This window comes from Taudactylus pleione, unplaced genomic scaffold (genome assembly GCF_031769625.1).
Source record: "Taudactylus pleione unplaced genomic scaffold, aTauple2 ptg000442l, whole genome shotgun sequence".
In the NCBI taxonomy this organism is placed as follows: Eukaryota; Metazoa; Chordata; class Amphibia; order Anura; family Myobatrachidae; genus Taudactylus; species Taudactylus pleione.
Genome location: NW_028284844.1, coordinates 7,704,110 through 7,728,908, shown reverse-complemented (window position 1 = coordinate 7,728,908; position 24,799 = coordinate 7,704,110). Strand labels below are relative to the sequence as shown.

The 24,799-nt window shown below is 42.8% G+C and overlaps 1 protein-coding gene across 3 annotated transcripts in view; it reads right to left on the bottom strand.

Moving 5' to 3' along the window:
* Nucleotides 1-24,799, bottom strand: part of DAB1 (DAB adaptor protein 1) — an 862,015-nt gene that overhangs the window by 99,494 nt on the left and 737,722 nt on the right. For all 3 annotated transcript variants that reach the window (XM_088447883.1, XM_088447885.1, XM_088447884.1), the window contains 3 exons: nt 4,255-4,386; nt 1,705-1,824; nt 997-1,035 (listed from right to left, as the gene is read on the bottom strand). In XM_088447883.1, coding sequence (XP_088304009.1) covers nt 997-1,035; nt 1,705-1,824; nt 4,255-4,386 — 291 coding nt within the window. The remainder of the gene's footprint in view (nt 1-996; nt 1,036-1,704; nt 1,825-4,254; nt 4,387-24,799) is intronic.

Sequence of the window (24,799 nt, the reverse complement as noted above, 5' to 3'; positions counted from 1 at the left end):
TAATTCTGGATTAATACTAAAACAATGTGACTGCTGCTCGGCTTGTGTGTGTTTCATACAACAGGAAATCTGAACTGTGCTGCGCGACTACAAAAGAGAACTACAGGCTCCGACTGAGACAGCCATATCGTATTATCTTCTCTGAACTTAGAGGAACTGATTGACGTATATTGTTATATTCGAGATTCGCTACATGGATATATGGGAATGGTGCAAGAGTTGTAGAATTTGCATATAACGTTTAATTTATTAATTAGAATTTCCAGAGCAGCAATGTAGAATTAATAAGGGCCTGAAGAGCTAAAGCTATGGGGTAGATGTACTAAGCTTCGGAGAGAGATAACGCACCAACCAATCAACTCCTGTCATTATACCAGTTGTATTTGAAAAATGACAGTCAGGAACTAACTGGTTGGAACTTTATCTCTCTCCACTTTATCTACCCCCGTGTTCAAAAGGACATTTGGGGGTCTATTTACTAAGCCTTGGATGGATATAACGTTAACAGAGATAAAGTACCAGCCAATCAGCTCCTAACTGCCATGTCATGAGAATGTGTTTGAAAAATGACAGTTAGGAGCTGGTTGGTTGGTACTTTATCTCCATTCAAGGCTTAGTAAATAGACCCCTCAGTCTCCAATCTCATGATGTACACTAACAATTGAATTATCTGCTTTCTGATTATCTGATTATCTCTATGTAAATGTATCACTGGAATCTTTTCACAGTCAACACTTAATTTTTACCTATCTGCATATGTAAAAAAAATGTTTAACTCATTATACTCAGTGCAGGATAAGCCACAACTTATTTTTTTTTTTTAGCTAGATTGTATAGCAATGGTACACTCTCAATGTGAACATTTAACCTATGATATATGCGAACTCAATTCTATGGCTCATTGTTTCCCATTTGTTGCACATATTTTGTAACTGGTTCATAGGAAGGCAAATTGTTGAAACTATGCTATAAATAGTATTTGTCACAAGAGCTTACCTGGTAAACAGGATCTTCTACATCTTCTTCCAAAATTGTCTGAACCAATGTAAGCAGAAATAAGAAAGGAACAGAACATAAAAAGCAAACAAGAATGAAAACGCAATTGGAATGAAGGACAGGAAAGACGTAGTTGGACTACACTAGATCCAAGAAAAAGCATGGACATACTTTGATACTATCATCCATCCAGCGGAGTTTGAAGGTGTGACTTTGCACGGGTCAGCATGAGCAAACAAGGAGCTCATTACTGTACCACAACGTCGGAAAGGAGCACATATTGCCCCCATTACTGTACCATAAAATATGCAAAGACTGTCTAGATTTCTAGATCTTGTACTCCAAAATTTAGAGCAAGACTCACCAAACCATGTACCCAGGAGCCATGGACCTCCATAAAAGCATTTTTACTGAATTCCTCCATTCTGTTCTATATAATTATCTTAGACAATGTTAAAAGGACCATTTTCTAAAATCAGCAATGCAGAACTGTCATCAAGCAGTAAATTATTAAACTGAGCAAACTGTTTGTACATTTACCTTGCACATTACAATAGATACAAACAATGTACTACGTACTTTATATGCAAAATACTATTTCGATGCTATTTTCTACATCCTGCCTATAAATACACCAGCAGTTATTGTAGGACAATTGGCGTGCCTCGGCGGGAACAAAAACAGTGTCCACTGAGACCACGTAGGTACCTGATATACTGCCTGTTCGCACTGTTTATCTTTTTGTGCTTTCTTCTCCATTTCTTCTCTCTGCTTCAGTTCATAGATAAGCTGGAACAAATCTCGCAAATCTAAAATGACTGGCTCTGCCTGAAATGAAGGGACAGTGCTGAAGATTAGCTTTCAGCAAGGATTTTACCTATTTCCTCTCAGACAAAGACACAAGACAAATGTATTCTAAAAGCTGTATGACTCTTACATATAATCAGGTGTTGGCTGAAATTCTGCACTTAGCATGCAAATACAATTTTCACAGAGAAGGTGATTTATCAAGAGCTGGTGACGTAAGCATATTTTACATGTGAGCTACAGATAAAACCATTTATGCAGTTCTGCTGGCTCATGTTTAAGGATTCTCCGATAAAACTGAAGTGGTCTCAGAATAAGTCACAAAGCTGTGTATCTGTAAAATGTACAAGTTACAGGCTCGTATCTCAATATGAGTCTTCCTCACTGCTGTACATTCTGTACATTTTATTCCGGTAAATGACATTTATGTTGCATAATTCAAAGAAGGCAAAATAGCTATTTCCTACATTGTTCCACATCAGCCAAAACGGACATTTACATAAACCGGCTTGTAGCAAAATATTTTATAAAGATAGCAAGGCATGTTTTGGACTCCAATAAGATGGGGAGGCAGTCATAGACAATTAAAATGCTAAGTATATGAATGAGCTGCCAATGAGCTGTATGTAGCATGCAACTCTAAGGGGTCAATTCAGTTAGCCGTGAGCCAGCTCGTATTTCGGCCACATGCTGCAGTGAGATGGGGGCAAGATGAGGTGCGGTTGCCGGTTTTACCACGCTGTTGTAATGGCACTATGCCCTGCTCACACCTAAATGAATTGACCCCTAACAATTTTACAGCTCCAGTGTAGAGAACCTTTGCCTTATCTGCATCTAGTCCAGAAACACAGGTGTATTTTTGCCTGGGGCAGGATGCATGAAGCATCGCATTCCGGATGCATGCTGGCGTTAATTACGCCGGTATGCATGATGGAAGACACAAAGGACAGCTCTCTTGGTAAGAGCTGTCCTTTGCGAATGATGGACTTCCGGTTCTATCTGAAGATGGCTGTCAAGTTGTGGCCTAGGATCGGCCGTTACTCACCACAGCGCCGGTTTTCCCTGATCCCTCAGGTGGTCAGAAGTCAGGTGCTGCGGCGAATGACGCGCTGAGCATTATACTTAGAGCCATGTGGACACCCATGAGCCTTGGTTGCTGCGATTGCCGTCATGGATGCAGCCATGAAGTTCACATCACCTGACTACCCTTTACCCAATGGTAGCATGGTGGTGGTCAGCTGACGCTGTCCATCAATGATCTGCTACCTTAGGGTATAAAGCGAGTCTCCGGACAGAAGGAAGTTGCCTGTGCAACGTTGTCGCTACCTTGTGTATACTTGCTGTTACCTCGTTCCAAGTTCCCTCATCATGATATCCTCGAGTCTACAAGTGCCAACTCCTTGTGCAACAGTGCGTCTTAACATCTTGCCTGTGTGCGATACAAGTGCTAACTCCTTGTGCAACAGTGCGTCCTAACACCTTGCCTGTGTGCCATTCAAGTGTCATCTCAGTGTGCAACAGTGCGTCTGAACATCTTGCCTGTGTGCTTTACAAGTATCATCCTCTTTGAGCAGCAGTGCGTCAGAACACCTCACCTGCGTGCCATTACAAGTGCCACCTCTTGGTGCAATAGTGCGTCAAGACACCTTTACTGGCATACAGTTACAAGTGCCACCTCCTTGTGCAACTGTGCATCAAAAACCCTTTACTTGTGTACAACTATAAATACTAACTCTTGGTTCAGCTGTACTTCTTCCAGAAGTAATTCTCTTGGGCCATTGTTGTATTTCCTCCATTCCCGTGGGTATCGGATACCTGACCAAAGGACCGCGACCTGCCTGCTGGGTGCAGCTTAAACCCATATCCCGCTTGGAGGGGTCACTGGTGAACACCTCCCAGCAGGTTAAACTCTGCACCTTTGGTCAGGTCTCCTCAACATCTGATATTCATGGTTGAGGAGATCTTATATACAGGCCCCCACAACTCCAATTCCTCCCTCAACCCGGGACCTCAGCTTTCACCCCCTCAGTAGGGGATTTCCCAAAGCCAACCGTGACAATGGCGCTGCCCACCACATTCGGGATACGATGCATCCCGCCACTCTTCGTATGCATGCTGGCGTTAATTAAGTCGGTATGCATGACGGAAAACACAAAGGACAGCTCTCTTGTAAGAGCTGTCCTTTGCGAATGATGGACTTCCGGGTCTATCTGAAGATGGCATTGCCCACCACATCAAAGCCCTGGCATAAATCGCATTCCGGGGCTTGATGCATATGAGGAATGTGGTCAGACCCCTGATAACGGCATTTTTGGGGTTTCACCGCATAACCACAGAGCTTCCATTTGGATAGCTAGATAAGAAGACTTGAAAAAACCATCACTTTGAGCATTTACTAAAATTACATTTGTTTGAAGTTGCAGCTGATAACTAACAAAATAATGTACTTACTGCCTGAGCGGATTTTATTGCCACAAATCTGTGGTTTCCTTCCTTGCCACACACATATCCAAATGCCCGATGGTCTGTGATGTCCTTCGCAATGTACGAGATTTCATGTACCGCATGATGGTGGTGAAGAATCTAAAGAAATAAAAATGACACATACATTTTTACTTTTGACGAGTAAAAAAGTATATTTGCTTATATGCTTATTTTGGCATCAATTACTATATTCAACTGTTATCACTCTTGAAAATATCAAATAACATTTTTTTCATGGATGCTGGGATTGTTCACTATTTTAAATACAGAGTACAAACATCTATAACAACCAGTATAAACTTATTTCCATTAGTCTGCCTTGATCATCAACCTGGTTTGATCAAAGTTAATTGCTAACTGATCTCTACAGCATCCTTCCCGACTGTCAGGAGAGTTCTGATTCGTTGGTCGAGAACGGGGTGGCACTCCATCAAAAAGTGGTAATTTCTGGGTTGATAAGGATGGGGTTTGGGCAGATCAAAGAGGGGATTGATTGCTCAGGATTGGGGCTCAATTTATCCCAATTACATTTGTGAGTTATACTATAGGTCACTGCATAGTAAAGCTTTGCACTTACATTAATATGTCTTTGTACTGAAGACATACGTCAAAAAGGAACAATAATAATTCCTGAGAGCAGCTCTTTTAGTTTCCTCCTTAAAGTCAATATGACAGGAGCTCTTTGTGATCTGCTAGAATGCCTGCTGAGTCTCTTTTCCCTGTCTCTAATGTATTGACACGCGCACACCAGCAGATGGAAGAGAGTTAAAAAGTAAATGGATATAAAAGATTATTATTATTATTATTGTTGATGTATATGGCGTCACAGCGCTCCACAGCTCCAGACAGATGAGAAAATAGGGCACGCATAAATCAGTGACTGTACATACAAGGTAGACAACATAAGTGCAGACATGAAGACAAAGGGTAGAGAGGGGGCTGCTGGTGAGTGAGCCAATTAAGATCTCAAAAGGTTTACAAGGTAGCTGTACTTAATCTACTAATTTAAGTTTCAGGGGTGTTAAACCTTCTATCGGATGAGGTGTTGTCATGTGTGCAAACCACTTATCATACGAACATAAAATAAAGACACTGAGACGTGGATTTGGCAGATAACTTGATGGCGAATTATTCGAGCAATAATAATAATTATTATTTATTATTTATTTAAGGATGTATGGTGGCAAAGAAAGGACGGCCAGAAATCAGCCAAATCTGCTATGCCCACACACAAACAACAAAAGGCATAGCAGGCGTAGATCGCCCAGAGTGCATACACATAACCATGTAAATCATGTCAACAACAAAAGGTAACGCTCACCCCCATCTTGACCTCCCACCCGTTTAGGTGGTGATACTGCCCCCCGTTAGGTTGGTACAGCCAACTACCAGTCAACGAAGGGAGCGCCCTTAAATCATAATTGCACCCGGACTGGTGACCTGCCGTTCTTTCCCGCCACCCAAAACCAAACCCACAACATACTAAAATTTATAGGGGAGGGAGGGTGGGGAATCTGGAACAAAGAGGCTTTGGCCCACACTTCTAGCCCATTATATAATGTTCCTGTTACAGATCCGCCCCTGCTTGCCATAGGCTAACTCCAACAAGTGATTTGCATACATGCCTGCCCCCATCCTAGAGGTTTAAAACACCTCTTTTCTTATGCAATCTTTCGGTTTCTCTTCTCTCCATAACTGAGTAATGTAGCCCCTTCTCAGTGATGCTTAGATGATTAATGATAATCATATCACAACACTCAGGCTACAAGAATCTGCAATCTACTAAAATTCCCATAAACCTTAGTATAAATTGGCGATCTGCTGCTTGGCTTGGACATTTTTCTGCTATAGTTTGACAAGAACTGCACAGTCACAGATTGCCGTCTGCACTGCTATGATGCTACAAACATCCAACGCAGGGGCGTATTTATAATGGGTGCAGGGGGTGCGGGGAACACGGGCCCCTGGGTCCAGGGGGGCCCCGCACCGCACACCCTGCACACATAATATTACGTACCTCTCCGGAGTCCCAAGTCGGACCGGGGGTCCGGCGCTGTAAAACGACTGGAAAATGGTCGCAGCGGCCATTTTCCCGTCAGTTGCGCATGCGCAGTACAGAGAAAATGGCCGCCGCGGCCATTTTCCCGGTACCCTGTGCATACACTATAGACTCTGGCCACACTCTAGTGTCCAGAGTCTATAACTCTGGCGCTGGCCGCGCACAGCTCAGGCCGCCGGGCGGGGAGTAGGGGGCCCGTGCCGGAGACTGCACATGGGCCCTCTTCTCTCTATAAACGTCCCTGATCCAACGCACAGGAATTATAATGTCTTCAAATTGGGTGCAATGCTCATTCCAACCAATGAGGTAGCTTTGAGTAGTTTACAGGTTTCGACTAATGAAAGTAAATTTCTGATAGCCCGCTTAAGTTATAGCACTTAGGGCCTGATTCAGACCCGCTCGCGAGCGCTGAGCGCTCGCAAGCGGGTCGATGGTGCCCTAATGCGCATGCGCACGACGGAGGGAGCTCCGACGTGCGCATGCGCGAGACCCGCATAGCGACGTCCAGCCGTCGCTATGGGTCTCGCACCAAAGGGAGCGTGCTGTCGATGGTGAGTGACAGCACGCCCCCTTTGGGAACGCCTACCGTCTGGGTCCGGCCCCACTGACATCACTAGTGATGTCAGTGGGAGTGCTTTTGGCTCTGATAGAGCCAAAAGCACTCCAGGGCTTGCGGCAACGAGACCCTACCGCAGGGTCTCATCGCAAGCCCGATGGTCGCGATGGTCTTGACCATCGCGACCATCTTTTTGGCCGCTCGCATAAGCTGTGGGCGGTCACCTACAGCTATGCGAGCGGCCAGGAGGCCGCTCCAATTTAAGGTAAGAGGGCACTGATTCAGAGCGAGCGCTCTGGTCAGAGAGTCCGGCTCTGAATCAGGCCCTTAGACTACTTGAATATATATATATATATATATATATATATATATATAATACAGATTTTAAATGACAGCTTTGTAGACCTGCTCACTGTGTGAACTGGTGGGTACCTGCTGCTGCTCCTCAGTCTAAATGACTGCAAGGAGCATGGCATCACTGTCCCAGCCTAACACAGAGGCAGGAGTGTGAGGCACACAGCGGCTCTATGTGGGAGGTAAATGAGTGGGTGCATCAGCCCTGCTCCTAAAAGGCATAACTAGGCCATATCTTCAAGGGGTGTGCTGCACTTGCATATTCAACTGTTAGAGACTTGCACTTGCTTGGCATATTTTATACTATACATTTATGTGGCATTCACTCCAGTGGCAGATTTCATTCATCTCTTTGCTGACGTCAGAGATTTTTTTTTTTTTTAAAGGTTATTTCTTTCTTATGAAGAAACAGCGTATTGGCCAGAAATTGTTAATTAATATTTTGTGGACACTGGGCCACATCTATGCCATTCAGACAGAGACATCCAAGTTAATCAATATATCAAAAGCAAAAAACACTTCAATTGTTTGGCAATGACAATATCTATCTGTACAGATTGTATGGGATGCAAAGTCATGGAAGTAATAGATTGTGCAATGACCTAGAGCCATTATTCTATCAATGGTTCAGCGTTTCATTTTACAACCACAGATGTTGACTACATCTCTCCTGCTTGCTACGCCAAATGTTCCCATTAATATCTCAGCATAAGTATATTCCTAAAATGCCAATGGGTGTCAGAAGCATGTCAGTCATTACACACTCATTTCAAATGAACAATAACACTCAGAATTGGCTGCATTTAGTGGCGTTTATTTAATAGACTGGTTCTAAGTGCGCAAATGTGCAATAATCTATACGAGCCAATTAGATATTTGCTTTCATTTTCTAAATAAAACTAGAATCCAGCTCCAGTGAAAAGGCCACCATGTCAATGCCTGTGGCTTATAAAGATATGTTTAAATATAACACAACATTAAAGTAGCAATAGTTCTGCACCTTCCAGTGGCAAACGCAGGAGGGGGGTTTCCAAATGCCTGATTTTAGAGCGAGTGTGGCCAGTCCATGAAGGGGGCAGAATTAGCACTTATCCAGCTTTAATATGTTACATACAAAGTATATTGTGTTGCATAATTCCAGCATATACAGGACCAGAGATCACAGTAACCCATTAGATGTGGCAGTAGGTCTATCCTGCCTGAGCTGAATGTATTTATTTCAGATGTGGCACCATTCCAGAGCATGGGAGCAAGTCTGAGTCTGGGGGAGCAGCAGAAGAACCTAGCACTGCCCTGGACATATATGTACATATTGGTCACCTTATGTAATGGATAGTGTATTATTATACAGTATTAATAATTAACCCTATTGATGGTCTATAGCAGTGCACCCCTAACAGTGCATGTTTTCCACATCTCCTAGTTGGTGCACAGTTAAATTTACTACTTTGAAAGATCCACAGGTGGTCCTAATCATTTCATTTGTGATACTGAGAGGAACATGCAGTAACGTTCTATTCTATTACTATTTCTATTGTGGTCATAGTGTGTGCTAGGGAGAGGGGTTTCCAGGCAGACGGAAACCCCCCTGCGTTTGCCTATGCCTCCTTTGAAAACCGGAAGCATTACTGATTTGAAAATGATGCCTGACAATCTTGTGCAAATATTTTATATTTGAACTTGTGATCAAATGCCCCAAATTGGACAAATACAGAAAATGTTTTATCATTCTGAAATGCCTGTAATTCAGTAGGTTTTTATACTTGAGCACCTTATAACAGAAAACTTTATGTATCCCCTTCACTCCAGCATCTTAAATCCCAGTTCATTTGTTTTAGAACATTCAATAAATGTATACTTGTCGCCCTGGGACTTTTAGCACATTTCTAACAATGTAACAATAAAATTGTACAATGCTGCTCAATCAAAATTTTCTCCAGGGTTCCCAATGTACGTTAATGTATAAACTGACTGTTTACTGTCATGTAATTGGCAGTTAGGAGCCAAGTTACCGTGAGGAAATGTCATTGCTGTGCAAAAATGCTAATTATCCCACAGAAATGTGTCATTATAATTCACCGCACTCCTGTATGACAAAGCATCACATCCTGCGGTTTAACGTTATATAAAGTTATATAATGAAAAGTGAAATCAAATTTTTGGCTCAGTGATGTCGCCAGTTCTAGGTGAATTGATAGATGCACCCCTAGCAACAGAGCCATAACTAGACTTTTTGGTGCCCTGTGCCAGAAAGAGCATTGGCGCCCCCTCATTTTTCAAAGGGACATAATGCACCCAAAAAAGGGGAATGGCCTCATGGGGAAGGGCCAGGGAAGAGATAGTGGAGGCCAGGAGATGCTGGGAATGAAATATGAGGAAGCTGCAAGTGAGAATGATAATAAATAGAACTTTGACAGGCCCAAACAGCGCCCCCTGACCTGTGGTGCCCTGTGCGATGGCACCGGCCGCACTACTCTAGCTACGGCCCTGCCTAGCAAGTCCTGCTTTCAAATGCTTTAGCGGAAAAATGGAAGACAAGACCCAAGGCAGTTGGTATTAAAGATCATATACTAACCGCAAAGTATGGCAATACTCAGTGCTTTTAGTTTTGTGCAAATGTGTCTGTGTGACCACCTTACAAATGATGAGGTGCCCTCTTTCTGCTTTTGGTACAGTTTACAGGATTGCAGGCTAGATGGGATTGTACTTGCTGGCAAAATGAGAACTGTCCCCTCAGTCTTGCCTAGCACCACCCCATGAAAATGTTTCTGCTAAACTCCTGCCAATTCAAGTCTCCCTATAGGCCATAAGCTTAAGGCATGTCAGGTCTTTTTTTTATGTCATGTGCCATATTGCTATTTGTGTGCAATAAATGCACTAGCCTATATTAACCTTTGTTGACATTTAGATATTTAAGTAATTATTCATAATTTTGGAATATTAGGATTAAAAGGAAATTGTTTAAATCAAAGTGTCATTAATGGTTATTGTAGATGTAGATATATATATATATATATATTTTTTTTTTTCAAAGTGAGAAAAAGATTAAATAGGTTTGAATATACTGTATAAGTTAAATGTTTAGTAACAGGTATTTAGATATATGCTTTAATTGTAAAGTTTAGTAATTGTATAAGAAACAGGTTTTTACTGCTTACAGACACTGGTATGCATACAATTAAGATCAGAATCATAGTGTATGGCCCCTATAACAGACCTGGGGCAATCATTAAAACCAGTTCATCCATTGTCCAAGCCAGGGGCAATGACAATAGGGGCAATGTCGCTGCTATATTTACAGATATTTTAACAGATATATTTACACATCAAACACAAAGGAATATTAATGAATAGAAATTCCACATTTTATGACACCATGGTTGTTTGAGCAGAAATAGCCAACTTGGTCCAGCTGACACTTTTACAACACTTCAGAATCTGGTTTTAGGGAAACCTGTAATTATCTGCTACATTGGACAGAATGGGACATGGCAAAATTGCATTGACAGATTTTGGGATAAAAGACAGCACTGGAAGTACAGCTTAGTATGGAAAGGACAGAGGAGAACAGAAAGGTCAGCACAATGTAACACACAGTCCAGAAGAACATAAAGTTTGTGCAGGAGGAAGTACGGTAACTATAAATACTTGCAAGTATAGAATTTCTGTTATTATTAATTGTCTAAAGTTTGTTAATTGTTTGTTAAGTTTTATGTCTTAGGAAGCATAATTATACTAGTATATATGTCACTACTGTGTATATCTCATTCTGTATAATTTGATTTGCCTGCAAATAAATATCAGAAATCAGAGCTTGAACTTCACGTCTGAACTCAGTGGAATCATAAATAATAATTCATACGTATGCATGTATTTGCAAATATATAACATATGTTACTTGAACTTTATCTATATTTATAGTATCTTTATAAATATAGTAAAGAAATATTATTATTGGAGACTCCATCTTCAATAATCGGCAACCCATGGTATACATATATAAAGTATAGAAACGATTCCTCTACACCTTATATACATTGCACTGTAGGTTGATGGGGTAGCAATCGGGAAGCCGACAGACGCAATCCAGACCTGCGGGCTTCCCGACTGTCTAATCCCGCCAAGTGTTGGGATCTCAACGCCTGTCATTAGACCTACGCCGGGAGCCCGATACCCGGCTTCGAAGGTAAGCCGGGCGTGGACAGCCACGGTGTGAGGGGGTTAGGTTAAGGCAGTGTTGGCTAACCTTGACACTCCAGCTGTTGTGGAACTATATATCCCAGCATGCCCTGCCACAGTTTTAGCATGCCCTAATAGCAAAACTGTAGCAGTGCATGCTGGGTTATGTAGTTCCATAACAGCTGGAGTGTCAAGGTTAGCCAACACTGTGTTAAGGGCTCCCAGGGGGGGACATGGTTAGGCACCCCACCGGGAGGTTAGGGTTAGGCTAGGGGAAGTGGGACTTAGGGTAAGGTGGCGGGGAAGGGGGGGTTAGGTTTAGGCACTTAGAGGAGGGGGAGGTTAGGGTTAGGCACCCCTAAGGGAGGCTTAGGGTTAGGGGGTAGAATAGGGTTAGGCAATACTTACCTTTAGACGATCTGGATTTTCACTCCTGCCCGGTTGCCGCTGTCGGGATTTGATGCAAAATTAAATTCAAGGAAAATCCATGAACAGGCTCTATATTAATCAGTCATACTGCCAAGGAGCTACAAGAGACCTGCAAACTGCATATAGATTACGAAAGTAATAAGATCGATTGATATAAAGATATTATAATAATGATGTAACTGAAAATAATAGTGAATCAAATAGAAAATGAGCTGCATATTACATTAATGGACTCACAGATATAGGTCCTAAAAATGATTACGAGCTTGTGCATATATTAATTTACAAACAAATGATACAGTCCGAACCTTTACAAAGTCTTAGTCAACGGCTAAAGGTGGAGGGAAAGTCCATGACTCCTATGGGGGTATTCAATTTCATGTGATGTGCCACCGCACATCATCGCCATCTCTGGTTGCGCACGTCGTCTATTATGACAGTTTTTCGCTAATTTTCAATCTATGGGGTGCAAAACAAACTGAGCAAAGATACTGATTACGAAGGGAATGCACCCGGCATCCCTCGCAGAGAATTAAACTCCCCCCTCCCAGGTTTAGGAATGGGAAATAATTAACCCAAATGTTGAAAGGGGTACAGTTCTCAAATTGCACATGCACCGAATCAGGCAAACGCACACTGACGGAGACCAGACTACTCTTTCAGTGAAATGGACATTTTTGGGCAATAACTGGGCAACAACCCTGTGGGCACACAGAACTGTTGGATCTAGTGGGAGTATCTTGGACATGGAAGCCAACTTCAGTAGATGGGACGACTGTTTCAGAAGGATTTTTTGTACCCAGTGGGTGCTTGTCCAGATACTAATAATGGGGGCTGCAGAACGGAAAACCATTGGGCGGGACGGCATTTCACATGCAGACGCACGGATGCCTGACATACACGGACGGATACGCACATCGGCGTAAGCTAGTGAGCAGGCTGAGGCAGCCGTATGGAAAAACGGCCGCACATGTGTCTGACACAATCAGCCCCAATATATGCATTATTTGGATAGTGTGATTAGCTGCAACGGTGCCTGGATTTCCCCTTTAAAGCTAAGATATACTAAGGGTCATATTCAATTAGAGGCGAAAACTCAGAGGTCGGACTTTTCGCCGTCATCGCCGTTTTTCCTAGGGATAAAGCATCGGGCGTGTGCCCGCGTATCTCCGTATTCAATTAGGAATCAGCGAAAATGGGACCCGGCAGAAAGGTAAGTATCGAAAAGTCTTGTCACTTTTGGGGAAATCAGCCTGCCACCCCCAAAAAGATGGTCTGACATGGGGGATCACTATGGGTACCCCCGAATTGGCCTTCTAAAGGTATTTGGGGCTTTTAGACTGTGTCAGTAGGTGTTTTTATGCACCTGGTGAAGAATAGAATTTAGCAGCATTTTTTGGGGGGAAAACAACTAGTCCCATCAAATTTGGGGTACATGAAAATGGGTGCAAGCACATTTTGAAGTCCCGAAAGTGAACTTTCAAAATTCTTCAAAAATCCACCTGCCACAACCAACCGCATTCTAGAAAACGCCTGCCACATACTTGGGGAACACCCCCCCCCACCTCCCCCCCCCCGAGGCTATTTCGCTAGTTTTTAAGTTTGTCCCCAAACTTTTTTTTCCTGCCTCCAAAAGGAAACCACTTTTTTTGGGTTGTCCTATGCTACTTTTGAAAAAATTTTTGACACAGATAACTTTTAGGGGACATTCCAAGGGCTGCAGGGTACTTTTTTAAAGTCTGCACCCCAAAAGCCAATTCTGCACTTTTTTTCGCCACCTATTCTATGGTGAAAACGTATCCCCGTTTTTTAACAAAGACTTTTTGCACCTGCGAAAAGTCTTTGAAATTGAATATGGGGATAAGTGAAAATGGTGAAAATTACATCATCGATAAATTATCGCCAATAACTGACTTTTCGCTTCTGATTGAATATGGCCCTAAGCCTTGGAGAAAGATAAAGTACCAACCAATCAGCTCCTGTCATTTTTTAAACACAGACAGTAAAGTGACAGTTAGGAGCTGACTGGTTGGTACTTTATCTCTCCCACTTTATCTGTCTTCAAAGCTTAGTACATCTCCCCCACAGTCCTCTAGCAGTATATCTATTTTATGAAATCACTGTCTTAAGACATACACCCCAGTATATAATTACATTACTGTACCTGATGAAGCTGACAGCATTAAGCACACTTCCACGCACAATTCCCTATACTTTTTTTTGCACCATTTCAAACACCTCTCTTCCTGATACCTGAGCCCTGTCTGCCTACTCATTTCCTTTTATCATTGTAATTAACGTTTCCAGTAAATGTGGCCTGTTTCGTACCTGGTGTGACATTTTGATAGCATTTGAATATACTGTATGTTTATATATGTATTTATATGTACTGTATAAATGGCATTAGGTATGCATTAAGTTAATAGTATTCAGCTATTTAACAATGTAATTCTCTCCTCAGATGAGCAGGTCTGTCTCTACACCCTGCGATGCAGAAAATGCATGCAAATAAAAACATTGTGAACTATCATATAGCAGCGAACAGCAAAAAAAGGAGAAACGTTTACACTGCATCAGGTCTCATTCCATAAATATATGTAAGGAAAAATGAAAAATATAATTTATACTTATGATCAGGGAACATGAAAGACAAATACACATCAATGTATTCAGAAACTGTGTCAAATATATATATATTTGAGAGTTGTTATACGGCAAGTACTACACAAGATATGTGAGAGAGTGGTGCCCATGATAACCCAATGCTAGCTATAATCTTCTTTTTTCAAATTTAGTAAGTGAATGTAAACACTTGATTGATAGATAGATAGATAGATAGATAGATAGATAGATACCAATCTATCTATCTATCTCATATCTATCTATCTATCTATCTATCTATCTATCTATCTATCTATCTATCTATCTCATATCTATCTCATATTTATCTATCTCATATCTATCTATCTATCTATCTCATATCTATCTATCTATCTCATAGCTATCTATCTCATATCTATCTATCTATCTATCTATCTATCTATCTATCTATCATCTATCTATCTATCTCATATCTATCTCATATCTATCTAATATCTATCTATCTATCTATCTATCTATCTCATATCTATCTATCTATCTATCTATCTATCTATCTATCTATCTATCTCATATCTATCTATCTATCTATCTCATATATATCTATCTAACTATTTATCTCATATCTATCTATCTATTTACCTATCTATCTCATATCTATCTATCTATCTCATATCTATCTATCTATCTATCTATCTATCTATCTATCTATCTATCTATATCATATCTATCTCATATTTATCTATCTATCTCATATCTATCTATCTATCTATCTATCTATCTATCTATCTCATATCTATCTATCTATCTATCTCTCTCATATCTATCTATCTATCTATCTATCTATCTATCTATCTATCTATCTATCTATCTATCTATCTATCTATCCTTTCTAACCCCTTTACATGTCTCATTATGTAAAAGAGTATCATGTCTTACTTGTCTTTTTGTGACATTAATCACTGTCTCATTCCAATATATTTAAATCCTTTTCCAAACTTGATACAAACTACAAAGTGTCATCTTTTTCTAGTTTTGTGTTGGACTTTTTTCCTCGCCCCAAGCTACAGCTCTAACTCAGAGAAAAACTGGCACAGACGTTGGTATAAGGCATCAGTAATTCCCGGGGGCTGCAGAGCTTAAGGTGACCCAATTTAGAAGTTTCAGGCGAGATGCAGGAACTGGTGTCTCAGCTGACAAAGAGGGAGATCTTAAAATTGTATGTAGATATTATAGATTTATTCCAGCCTTTCTTACATTATATTACTATGTAGCTCTTTTATAATTCCCCTATAGTATGTTTCTTTGTCAGATACCCATTCAATATACTGTAAGAATGGAGCTTGTCTTCTCCTAATGACCAGATGTATTTTATATCACAATGACCAGACCCATTTTAACATATGTGCTATACATCCATTTGGGTTCAGTACGGGAAGTTAACACTCACTATGTTCACATATCCCAAGACGGGTGTAACGCTACTCACAGCATTGTAACCTTGCGGGCAGGGCCGGTGCACCTTGATTGCTATTTTAAGCAAATCACGGCTCGCGGACTGGCGGCTAATTCGATAAGCCAATCACAGGTCGTAGACTGGCAGCTAATTAGAAGCAGCCGTGACAAGCAAATCACTGCTCGACACGTCATAGCTCCGTCCTGACGTCGCCAATCACAGCCTTCAGTACGGTGGAGCAGGTCAACAGATGAGGACGTCGCTTGAAGAGCTCCAGCAGCCGAAGAAGAGGCCAGAAGATGGAAGATGGAGAGGCCAGGACCGGCCAGCGGCAGAAGAAAGAAGATGAGACCCAGAGAGTGCTACAGGTGGTGAGAAGCAAAGAGCTATACAAAGCTCCACACTGCAGCCTCTCCCAATTTACCATGAGGCAGCCTTGGCCACCAGTAATTTACCACTCCACCTCCCTAGACCACTAGGTGTTGGGCATTAGGTCCGTGGGTGTAAACAGGCCAAAGGCTTGTGGGGCATGTTAGGTGGGCAGATTGCCCGTGCCACAAATAAAAGTGACTCTGAACATTTTGGCCCAGGTCACTTTATGCGCCCTAAGGTAGGCAGGCAATAGCCCCTGGTGAGTGACTGGGCATTAGGCCCAGTCCACTCTTTAGTAACAGATAGGTAAGGGGGGCTCCTACTTTGTGGCATAATATGTATAAGGCATAATAGTTTATGGCATAATGTGTACAAGGGTTACTAATGTGTGGCATAATGTGTATAAGGGGCACTACTGTGTTGCGTAATGTGTATAAGGGGCATTACTGTGTGGTGTAATGTGTATAAGGGACAGTACTGTGTGGCATAACGTATATAAGTGTACAACTGTGTGGCATAATGTGTATAAGGGGCTCTAGTGTTGGTATAATGTGTATAGGAGGTACTACTGTGTTTGGTAATGTGTATAAGGGGCACTTCTGTGTGGCACAATATGTATAAGGGATACTACTGTGTGGCATAATGTGTATAAGGGGCACTACTGTGTGGTATAATGTGTATAAGGAGCACTACTGTGTGGCATAATGTGTATAAGGGGCCCTACTGTGTTGCGTAATGTGTATAAGGGGCTTTACTGTGTGGCATAATGTGTACAAGGGGAACTACTGTGTGGCGTATCAGGGGAAATTATGAGAAATGTCAAGAGAACATAGTTGTAGCAGGGCGCAAATTTATAGTTTGCAGGGGGGCTCCAAACACCCTAGCACCAGCCCTGTGTGTGTTATAACATTAAACATGCAGGTAAGTGGCACATTTAAAATTATACCAGTCGCTCAGTTAAAATGTTGTAAGTTGCATTATGCCTGTGTCGGGACCACGGTGTCGGCGCTCTGAGGTCGGCATACTCACTGTGTACATAGTGAATGTCAGTCTCCTGACCACATCCCCATCCGGATCACCTGGAATAACTTTTGCTTTATTTCCTCATTGTCTATATCTGAACAAATGTAACTTGCTACTTTTAGCTTAATTAACCCTAAACATTAATTATTTGATTTTCATTGTAAATTAAGGTCAGATATATTGGTTCAGTGTAATATAAGAGGTGATCTTATGAGTTATACGCTGTCTGATTTGTATGCAACATCCCAGGATTTCCCTCTAATGCAGAAGTGAGCTGTCCTCTGTATTAGCAGGGAGATTTATCCAACCTTCTAAAGAGGGCAGGAGGAGGTGCTGTCCACGGCAACCAATCAGATCCTACCTATCATTTTATGGAATGTACTAGATCAGTGGTGTCAAACTCGGGCCCTCCAGCTGCAGTTGAACTACACATCCCAGCATGCAGTGCCACAGTTTTGCTATTAGGGCATGCTAAAACTGTGGCAGGGCATGCTGGGATATGTAGTCCCACAAAAGCTGAAGGGCCCGAGTTTGACAACACTGTACTAGATACTTGATAGCTAGAAATGAATTAGTTGGTGTGGGTAACTCCTCCACACACAAAGGCAGAGTCTTATGCGCTGACAGAAAGGATGGGGCCACACAGTGTCTGCACGTGGGCCCTCTACAGCGCTGCCAGAGAGGATGGGGCCCGCAGCCAAAAGGGGCCGGGTATGCAAATTCCGCGATCGCACTGTCTGGCCTAAGGACGCCCTCTATGTCTTAGCGATGGCAGAATGTTCGCACGCCGGTGTAATGACGCCCACTTTTCTTTCTTAGCACACGACATCTCCAGGAAGTGTATGAATAAACCATCGAGAGCCATCGGAGCTGCACGCAGCACTTGAGGTAGACCCTACCCCGCCGCAAGCACTGCGATCACTGCAGACTGATATACAACCAAGTGACGTGTACAATGACGCTTGCATGCTAATTATGCACACCCATAAAACGCCGTTTTGACGCCCAGACACGCCTGCGTTGGCAGCACCAGTCCCCCATTCACGAGCACCTTCCCCTGTTACCACCCACAAACGGCACTGTCACTCAAATTAGAATCCAGTCTGTGTACTATGTGCGCAGAATTCCCGAGCGCAGTAAGTGACTCGCGCACAGCGCATATTGATGCAGACGGGCGACTATCGGCCACACCGTGCATTCGCGGCTTAGCGTCCGGGTCTGAATCAGGCCCAGAGTCCGCACCCTGGCCCTCTACTGTCTTTAACTGCCCCTAATTGTTGGTTACACCCCAGAATGTATCATGGAAATTGAATGCGTCACACTTTGAGTAAGTGTAAAGGAGGCTGAAATAAATGGACACTTTCAGAGGAGGACATGTTCTTGGCGACGCTTCATTCCTCGGCCGATCAATAGGCTTTTGGAAGAGTGCTAATGACACTCCGGTGCAGTGCTTCAAACATTTCAAGCCAAACAAGCATAGCAATGTGGAAGCCATTTTTAAAGGCCATAAATATGTAATCACCCCGCAGTCAGATTACCTTCTGAGCTAGTGACAAACCCGCTAATGAGACAATTAGAACTGATGTTGTTTCTCCAGTTAGAAGTCGTTTCTACAAAGTTCAACTATTACGAGCAGCTGAAACAATAATAAATATGTCACATTAATTGTTTAGTCTATAGAGCGCATAATAAACATGTATTCATTGATGCTATGGGCCTGATTGTTTATGTAGTCGAGAGATTAGCGATGGTCTGCGCCCGCCTATGAGTCGCCATTATCGCTGTCGCTCGCAGTGAGGAATTAGGGGGGTATTCAATTAGGCTGCGAAAAGTCAAAATCGGCTATCAATTATCACCGATAACGTCATTTTCGCATGTTTCAATTATTCCCGTATTCAATTTCAAAGACTTTTCGCAGGTTCGAAAAGTCTTTGAAAAAAAAACGGGGATAAGTTTTCACCATGTTTTACATGGTGAAAAAAGCGCAGAATTGGGGTTTAGGAGTGCAGGGTTAAAAAAAAATAGCCTGCACCCCTGGGAATGTCATTTAAAAATAAACTGTGTCAAAAAAAGTTGTAAAAAAAAATAGGGACACCCCAAAAAAATAAATTCAAAATTTGGGGTGAAAACAAAAAAAATTAAAACAGTGTTTAAAAATAGGGAAATAGGTTCAGGGCTATTCTGTAAGTATGCGGCAGGTGTTTTCTAGAATAGATTATTAGCGGCAGGTGTTTTCTAGAATAGATTATTAGCGGCAGGTGCATTTTTGCAGAATTTAAAAAAAATTACTTTAGGGACTTAAAAATATGCTAGTACCCATTTTCATGTACCCCAAATTTGATGGGACCACTTAAAAAAATGAAAAAAAAAAACCTAAGTGCTCTTCTGCAACACTTCTTCAATGTCGGGAAAAAACACCTGCCGCGGCTATTTAAAACCCCGACTTTCTTTTGCAGGCAAAAACAGATACCCATAGTTATCCCCCGTGACTGGTTTCTTTAGGGGGGTCCTGCAATTAATTCCCGAAAATTCCCATTTTTTTTTGTAGCTCCCAATTTGCCAGGTCCCTTTTTCGCTGCTTTTAAATTGAATACCGGGATAAAGCGGGCGCGCGTCCGATACTTTATCCAAGGAAAATCTCCGATGTGGAGTGAAAAGTCCAGCACAGACATTTCGCTCCCATATTGAAAACGGCCCTAAGTGATGGACAGGCAGAGGGGGTCATTCAGACCCGCTCGTGAGCGTCAGAACGCCCCCTTTTAATGGGCGTGCCGGGGCGTGCCTGCCAGACAAAGGCGTTCCCATGGGAACGCCTACCGTCTGAAGCCGGCCCCACTGACATCACTAGTGATGTCAGTGGGAGTTATTTTGGCTCTGATAGAGCCAAAATCACTCCAGGGCTTGTGGCAGGGAGACCCTACCGCATTGTCTCCGTCGCAAGTCCGATGGTCACGATGGTCAAGACCATCGCGACCATCTTTTTGGCCGCTCGCATATGCTGTGGGTGGTCACCCACAGCTATACGAGCGGCCAGGAGGCCGCTCCATTTTCATGGAGGAGGGCCCTGATTCAGAGCAAGGGCTCTGGTCAGAGCGTTCAGCTCTGAATCAGGCCCAGAGACCATTCATGGTCTGTATCAGGGTGTTGTTCAAAGGCTTATATTTCATGTGAGCGGATATATTAAACTATTTTATTATTCATTCGTGGTGATAGAGTTACATGCTTTTCTTTTGTATGTTTGAGAATATCATGTGCTGAGTGGAAAAAAATTGCAGTCGCTGACCGCAATACTCGCCACCGCCCAGGTCACCTGCCAGGAACGCCTACTGAAATTGCCTCTCTCTGGGGTATATTTGCTAAAGTGAGAGTTTTTTCAGAATGGAGATGTTGCCCATAGCAACCAATCAGATTCTAGCTATCATCTTCTAGAAGGTGCTAGTTAAATGTTAAGTACAGTAGGATCTGATTGGTTGCAGTGTGCAACATCTCCATTTCTAAAAACTCTCACTTTAGTAAATTTACCCCTTCTGAGTCTAAGGGGGTCTACTAAGCAGTGTTAGGAGACAGAGTGAAAAGTGATAAAGTGCCAGCTAATCAGCTCCTAACTGTCATTTTTCAAACACAGCCTGTGAGATGGCAGTTAGGAGCTGATTGGCTGGCACCTTATCACTTTTCACTCTGTCTCCTAACACTGCTTAGTAAATAGACCACTGAATTCCTTTTGCGCCCCCCTCCCTCCTCCCCCGTCGCCCAGGATAACGCATGCAGACTGAAAGCTTGCCCGGCTCTGCTAGTTCTGAGCAGATGTTGTTGCAGTATAATTTCTGTTCTGAGTGGAATTCTTTAAAGGATAATATATTTAATGGGAGCCACTTGCTTGAAAGTGGAATTATCTTTTAAGCGCGCTGCTCCCAAAGCAATATATTGTGTTTGTAACAAAGCCTTCCAAGTTCACGAGGAAGTAGAGAAATGTGGGTGAGATACATACACCCAGAGGGTGAGGGGAGGCAGGGGAGTGAGTTAGTGAACTACAGGGGCAGCAGTCCCTATTGCAACACTGAACTCACATCACTAATTAGAAAGCATAGAGTACATGTAGTGTATAGTGAATGAGTGGATAAGCAGTGACATCCCTGTTGTTGTAGCTGCAGGTTCTAATCCCAGCATTGACACAAATCTCCAATATACGGGGTACATGGCTGGAAATGGGGGTGTAGGAGACAGGGGTCATATGCAAGCTTCCTGCTAATCAGTGACTGATGCCTCACCAGCCGGGGAGGTTCTGCAGCAGCAGTGCCCTTTGATACCCATGATGTTGGCCGAGAAGGTAAATATATAAAGTTCTTTTGTGATGCACATTCCCTGAAAACATCACTAACAATTAGTTTCTTTCTCATTTACTAATGAGATCCTTCCAATCTCCCTCTGTGTAATTAGCCGCTGCGCACGAACTTGGCTACGACCCAAGGCGGTTTTGACTGCTACAAGAGCTAACGGTCTTTTTCTCTTAAGGTTTCAATAGGCTTAATTAGCCTTAAATGGAAATTGCTCAAAAATAAGACTAATCACCTTGAAATAACGGTAACCCCTTCCACAAATATAATTAATACACCCAACATAGTTATTTGATATTAGCAATGACCTCAATACAAAGCTAAAGAGAGAAAGCCAGCAGGCCTCGGAATAAACACACACCGGGGCAGGGGAGGGGGCAGTTCTGTGCACACTCAGGGCCTGATTCAGAGCCGCTCGTAAGCGGCCGCTCGTTCGCTCCAAGCGATGTTCGCACAACTGCGCATGCGTATGGGTCGTAATGCGCATCCGCCAACCAGTCAGTGCGGTCGGAAATCGAGCGCTCGCCAAATAGCGAGTGCCTGTTAATTTGAGTGACAGGATGAGGCGTTTGTGGGTGGTAACAGGGGAAGGTGCTTGAAAACGGGGAGTGGTGATCCGAACGCAGGCGTGCCAAACGGTCAAAACGGGTGTTTTAAGGGTGTGCATAATTAACAAAGCAGCGTCATCGGCCACGTCACTTGGTTGTCTCTTAACCTGAACTGTTAGCATGATTGCGGTAGGAAAATCCTACCATAAAGCACTGCGAGCAGTTCAGACGCCTTTCAATGTACTCGATTAATCTAATAAATAGCGGAGATGACGTAGGATGCGAGCGGCCAGGGGGGGTCTTTACAAAATAGCGCGCACATGTTTCGTTCACTCGCTTGCTCAGACATAGAGGCGTCAACAGACCGCAAAGAGCGAGCGCTCAATTTAAATAGCCGGCCCCTTTTTCTGAACGAGCGAGCGCAAATAGCGTCCGGCTCTGAATCAGGCCCTCAGTTTGTAGACATTTGGGGGGGTGTAACAGGGGGTATAACTTGGTTGCTACTATGTCAGACACTCCATTACTTGTATATAGACATTGTTGGCATGATGGCACAGTGGTTGGTATCTTTTCCTTTGGTTCCTATCCTCACACTGACTGTAAATGTCAACTTTGCAATGGACTAGGCAACCCGAGGCTGGTAGATCACACTGGTACTTGTCAGAGCCGTAACTAGACTTTTTGGTGCCCTGTGCCAGAAAGAGCATTGGCGCCCCCCTCATTTTTCAAAGGGACATGATGCACCCAAAAAAGGGGAATTGCCTCATGGGGAAGGGCCAGGGAAGAGTTAGGGGAGGCCAGGAGATGCTGGGGATGAAATAAGAGGAAGCTATAAGTGAGAATGATAATAAACAGAAAAGTGACAGGCCCAAACAGCGCCCCCTGACCTGTGGTGCCCTGTGCGATGGCACCGGCCGCACTACCCTAGCTACGGCCCTGGTACTTGTAGTTCCACAACTGCTGACAGCCACAGGTTCTCTCAGCCTGCTCCAGGCAATAATAGCGAAACATAAATATAGCTGGAACAGCTTTGACACATTTTGACTTTTCCAGCAGATGGCTACAGAATTGCAGATGGTAAAACTGGAGTAAGTTGCTTAAGTAGAAAGTCGCACAGATTTTTGGAAGTATTTCAAGGGACAAAGTTTTATGTCACAAGTTGGGATCAGTCTCCATGAAAAAAAAAAATAATAATATATATATATGTATATATATATATATATATATATATATATATATAGTATTGATATATATATATATATATATATATCATTACTGTATATATATATATCAATACTATATATATATATATATATGTACTGAAGTAGCAACTTTGTATAATATAGAGAGTTTTTCCCTGAAAGATAAAGTTTAACAAATAGAATGTCATATTAATTATTTGATGCAGGAGATTAAATAAGGCCCACTGTTGGGTGTGAAGACACGACCTGCCACTGTCAGCTGTTAGAACTAATTGAAGCAATTGTCACATTGAGGGAAACTGTTGGCACAATAGAGTTTGTGTTACTATGTGCAGTGCTCTGGGTTTAAACCACCAGCGTGCGGCACAGACCATAACTGGAATTATAAAGAGCATGCCATATAATGCTCTTAAGCTGCCCACACACATAGCGATATTTTACCCGATCTGGCCGATTCCGACGCATTGGAACGACAGGTCGTGTAAAATATGCCAAAATCGTGAGGAAATCGTGAGTCCCCACTCACGATCACGATGCGTGTCCCCGCTGGTTGCACATCGCATCGTCAGATCTGCTGTGCTGTAGGGCAGACCTGACAATCTAGGAGGCGATGCACTGTGACAGTCTGGATGCAGGAGAGATCGTATGAAGATTGGGCACCAAATCGTGTGCAGATCGTGTGCAGAGCTGCCGGGGAGAGTATCAAGGGAAATCGTACAGAAATCATACACATCGGCTGATCGTGTGCAGATCGCCATGTGTGTGGGCACCTTTAGTATGTGTTAGTAAGGGATTATACCTGTTATACCACTTTCACACAGAAATGTCCCTAAAACCTGGCTTTTACCCGCCATTTGAGTGCCGGGTCGTTTTGCCGATCCCAGCCTGACCCCCCTTTCAGACAGAAAAAGCAAATGACCGGGTCAAGCATTTCTACCAGGTAATTTGCTGATCAACACGGGTATTTTTTATGTCTGAAAGGGTCAACCCGGGTCGAAATTGCAGAGTCTCCGACCCTGGTTTTTACCTAGTACAGTCCCGTGTCGATCAGCAAATTACTTTGTAAAAGTGCTTTAGCCGGTAATTTGCTTTTCTGTCTGAAAGGGGTATCAGTAAGAGAAGAGGGGGGTGTGGAGGCTAGGAGCTGTGTAATTAAGGCCCCCATGATGTAGATGCTCCAGCCAGAGACCCTTTTCCCCCAGCTGGAATATTTAAATGATTTGTTTCACAGTAACTTATCTCATATTTTAAGTCCCTCCTTCTACCTTATTTTTGTTCTTTCATTGGGTACCTTTAGTGGGGCCCCTCCCCTTTGTTTAGAAATGAAAACATGGGGTGGAGTTTTATCCTGAGCAAATTTCAGATCATGCCTGTGATTTTCATTTCAATTTATTAGTATATT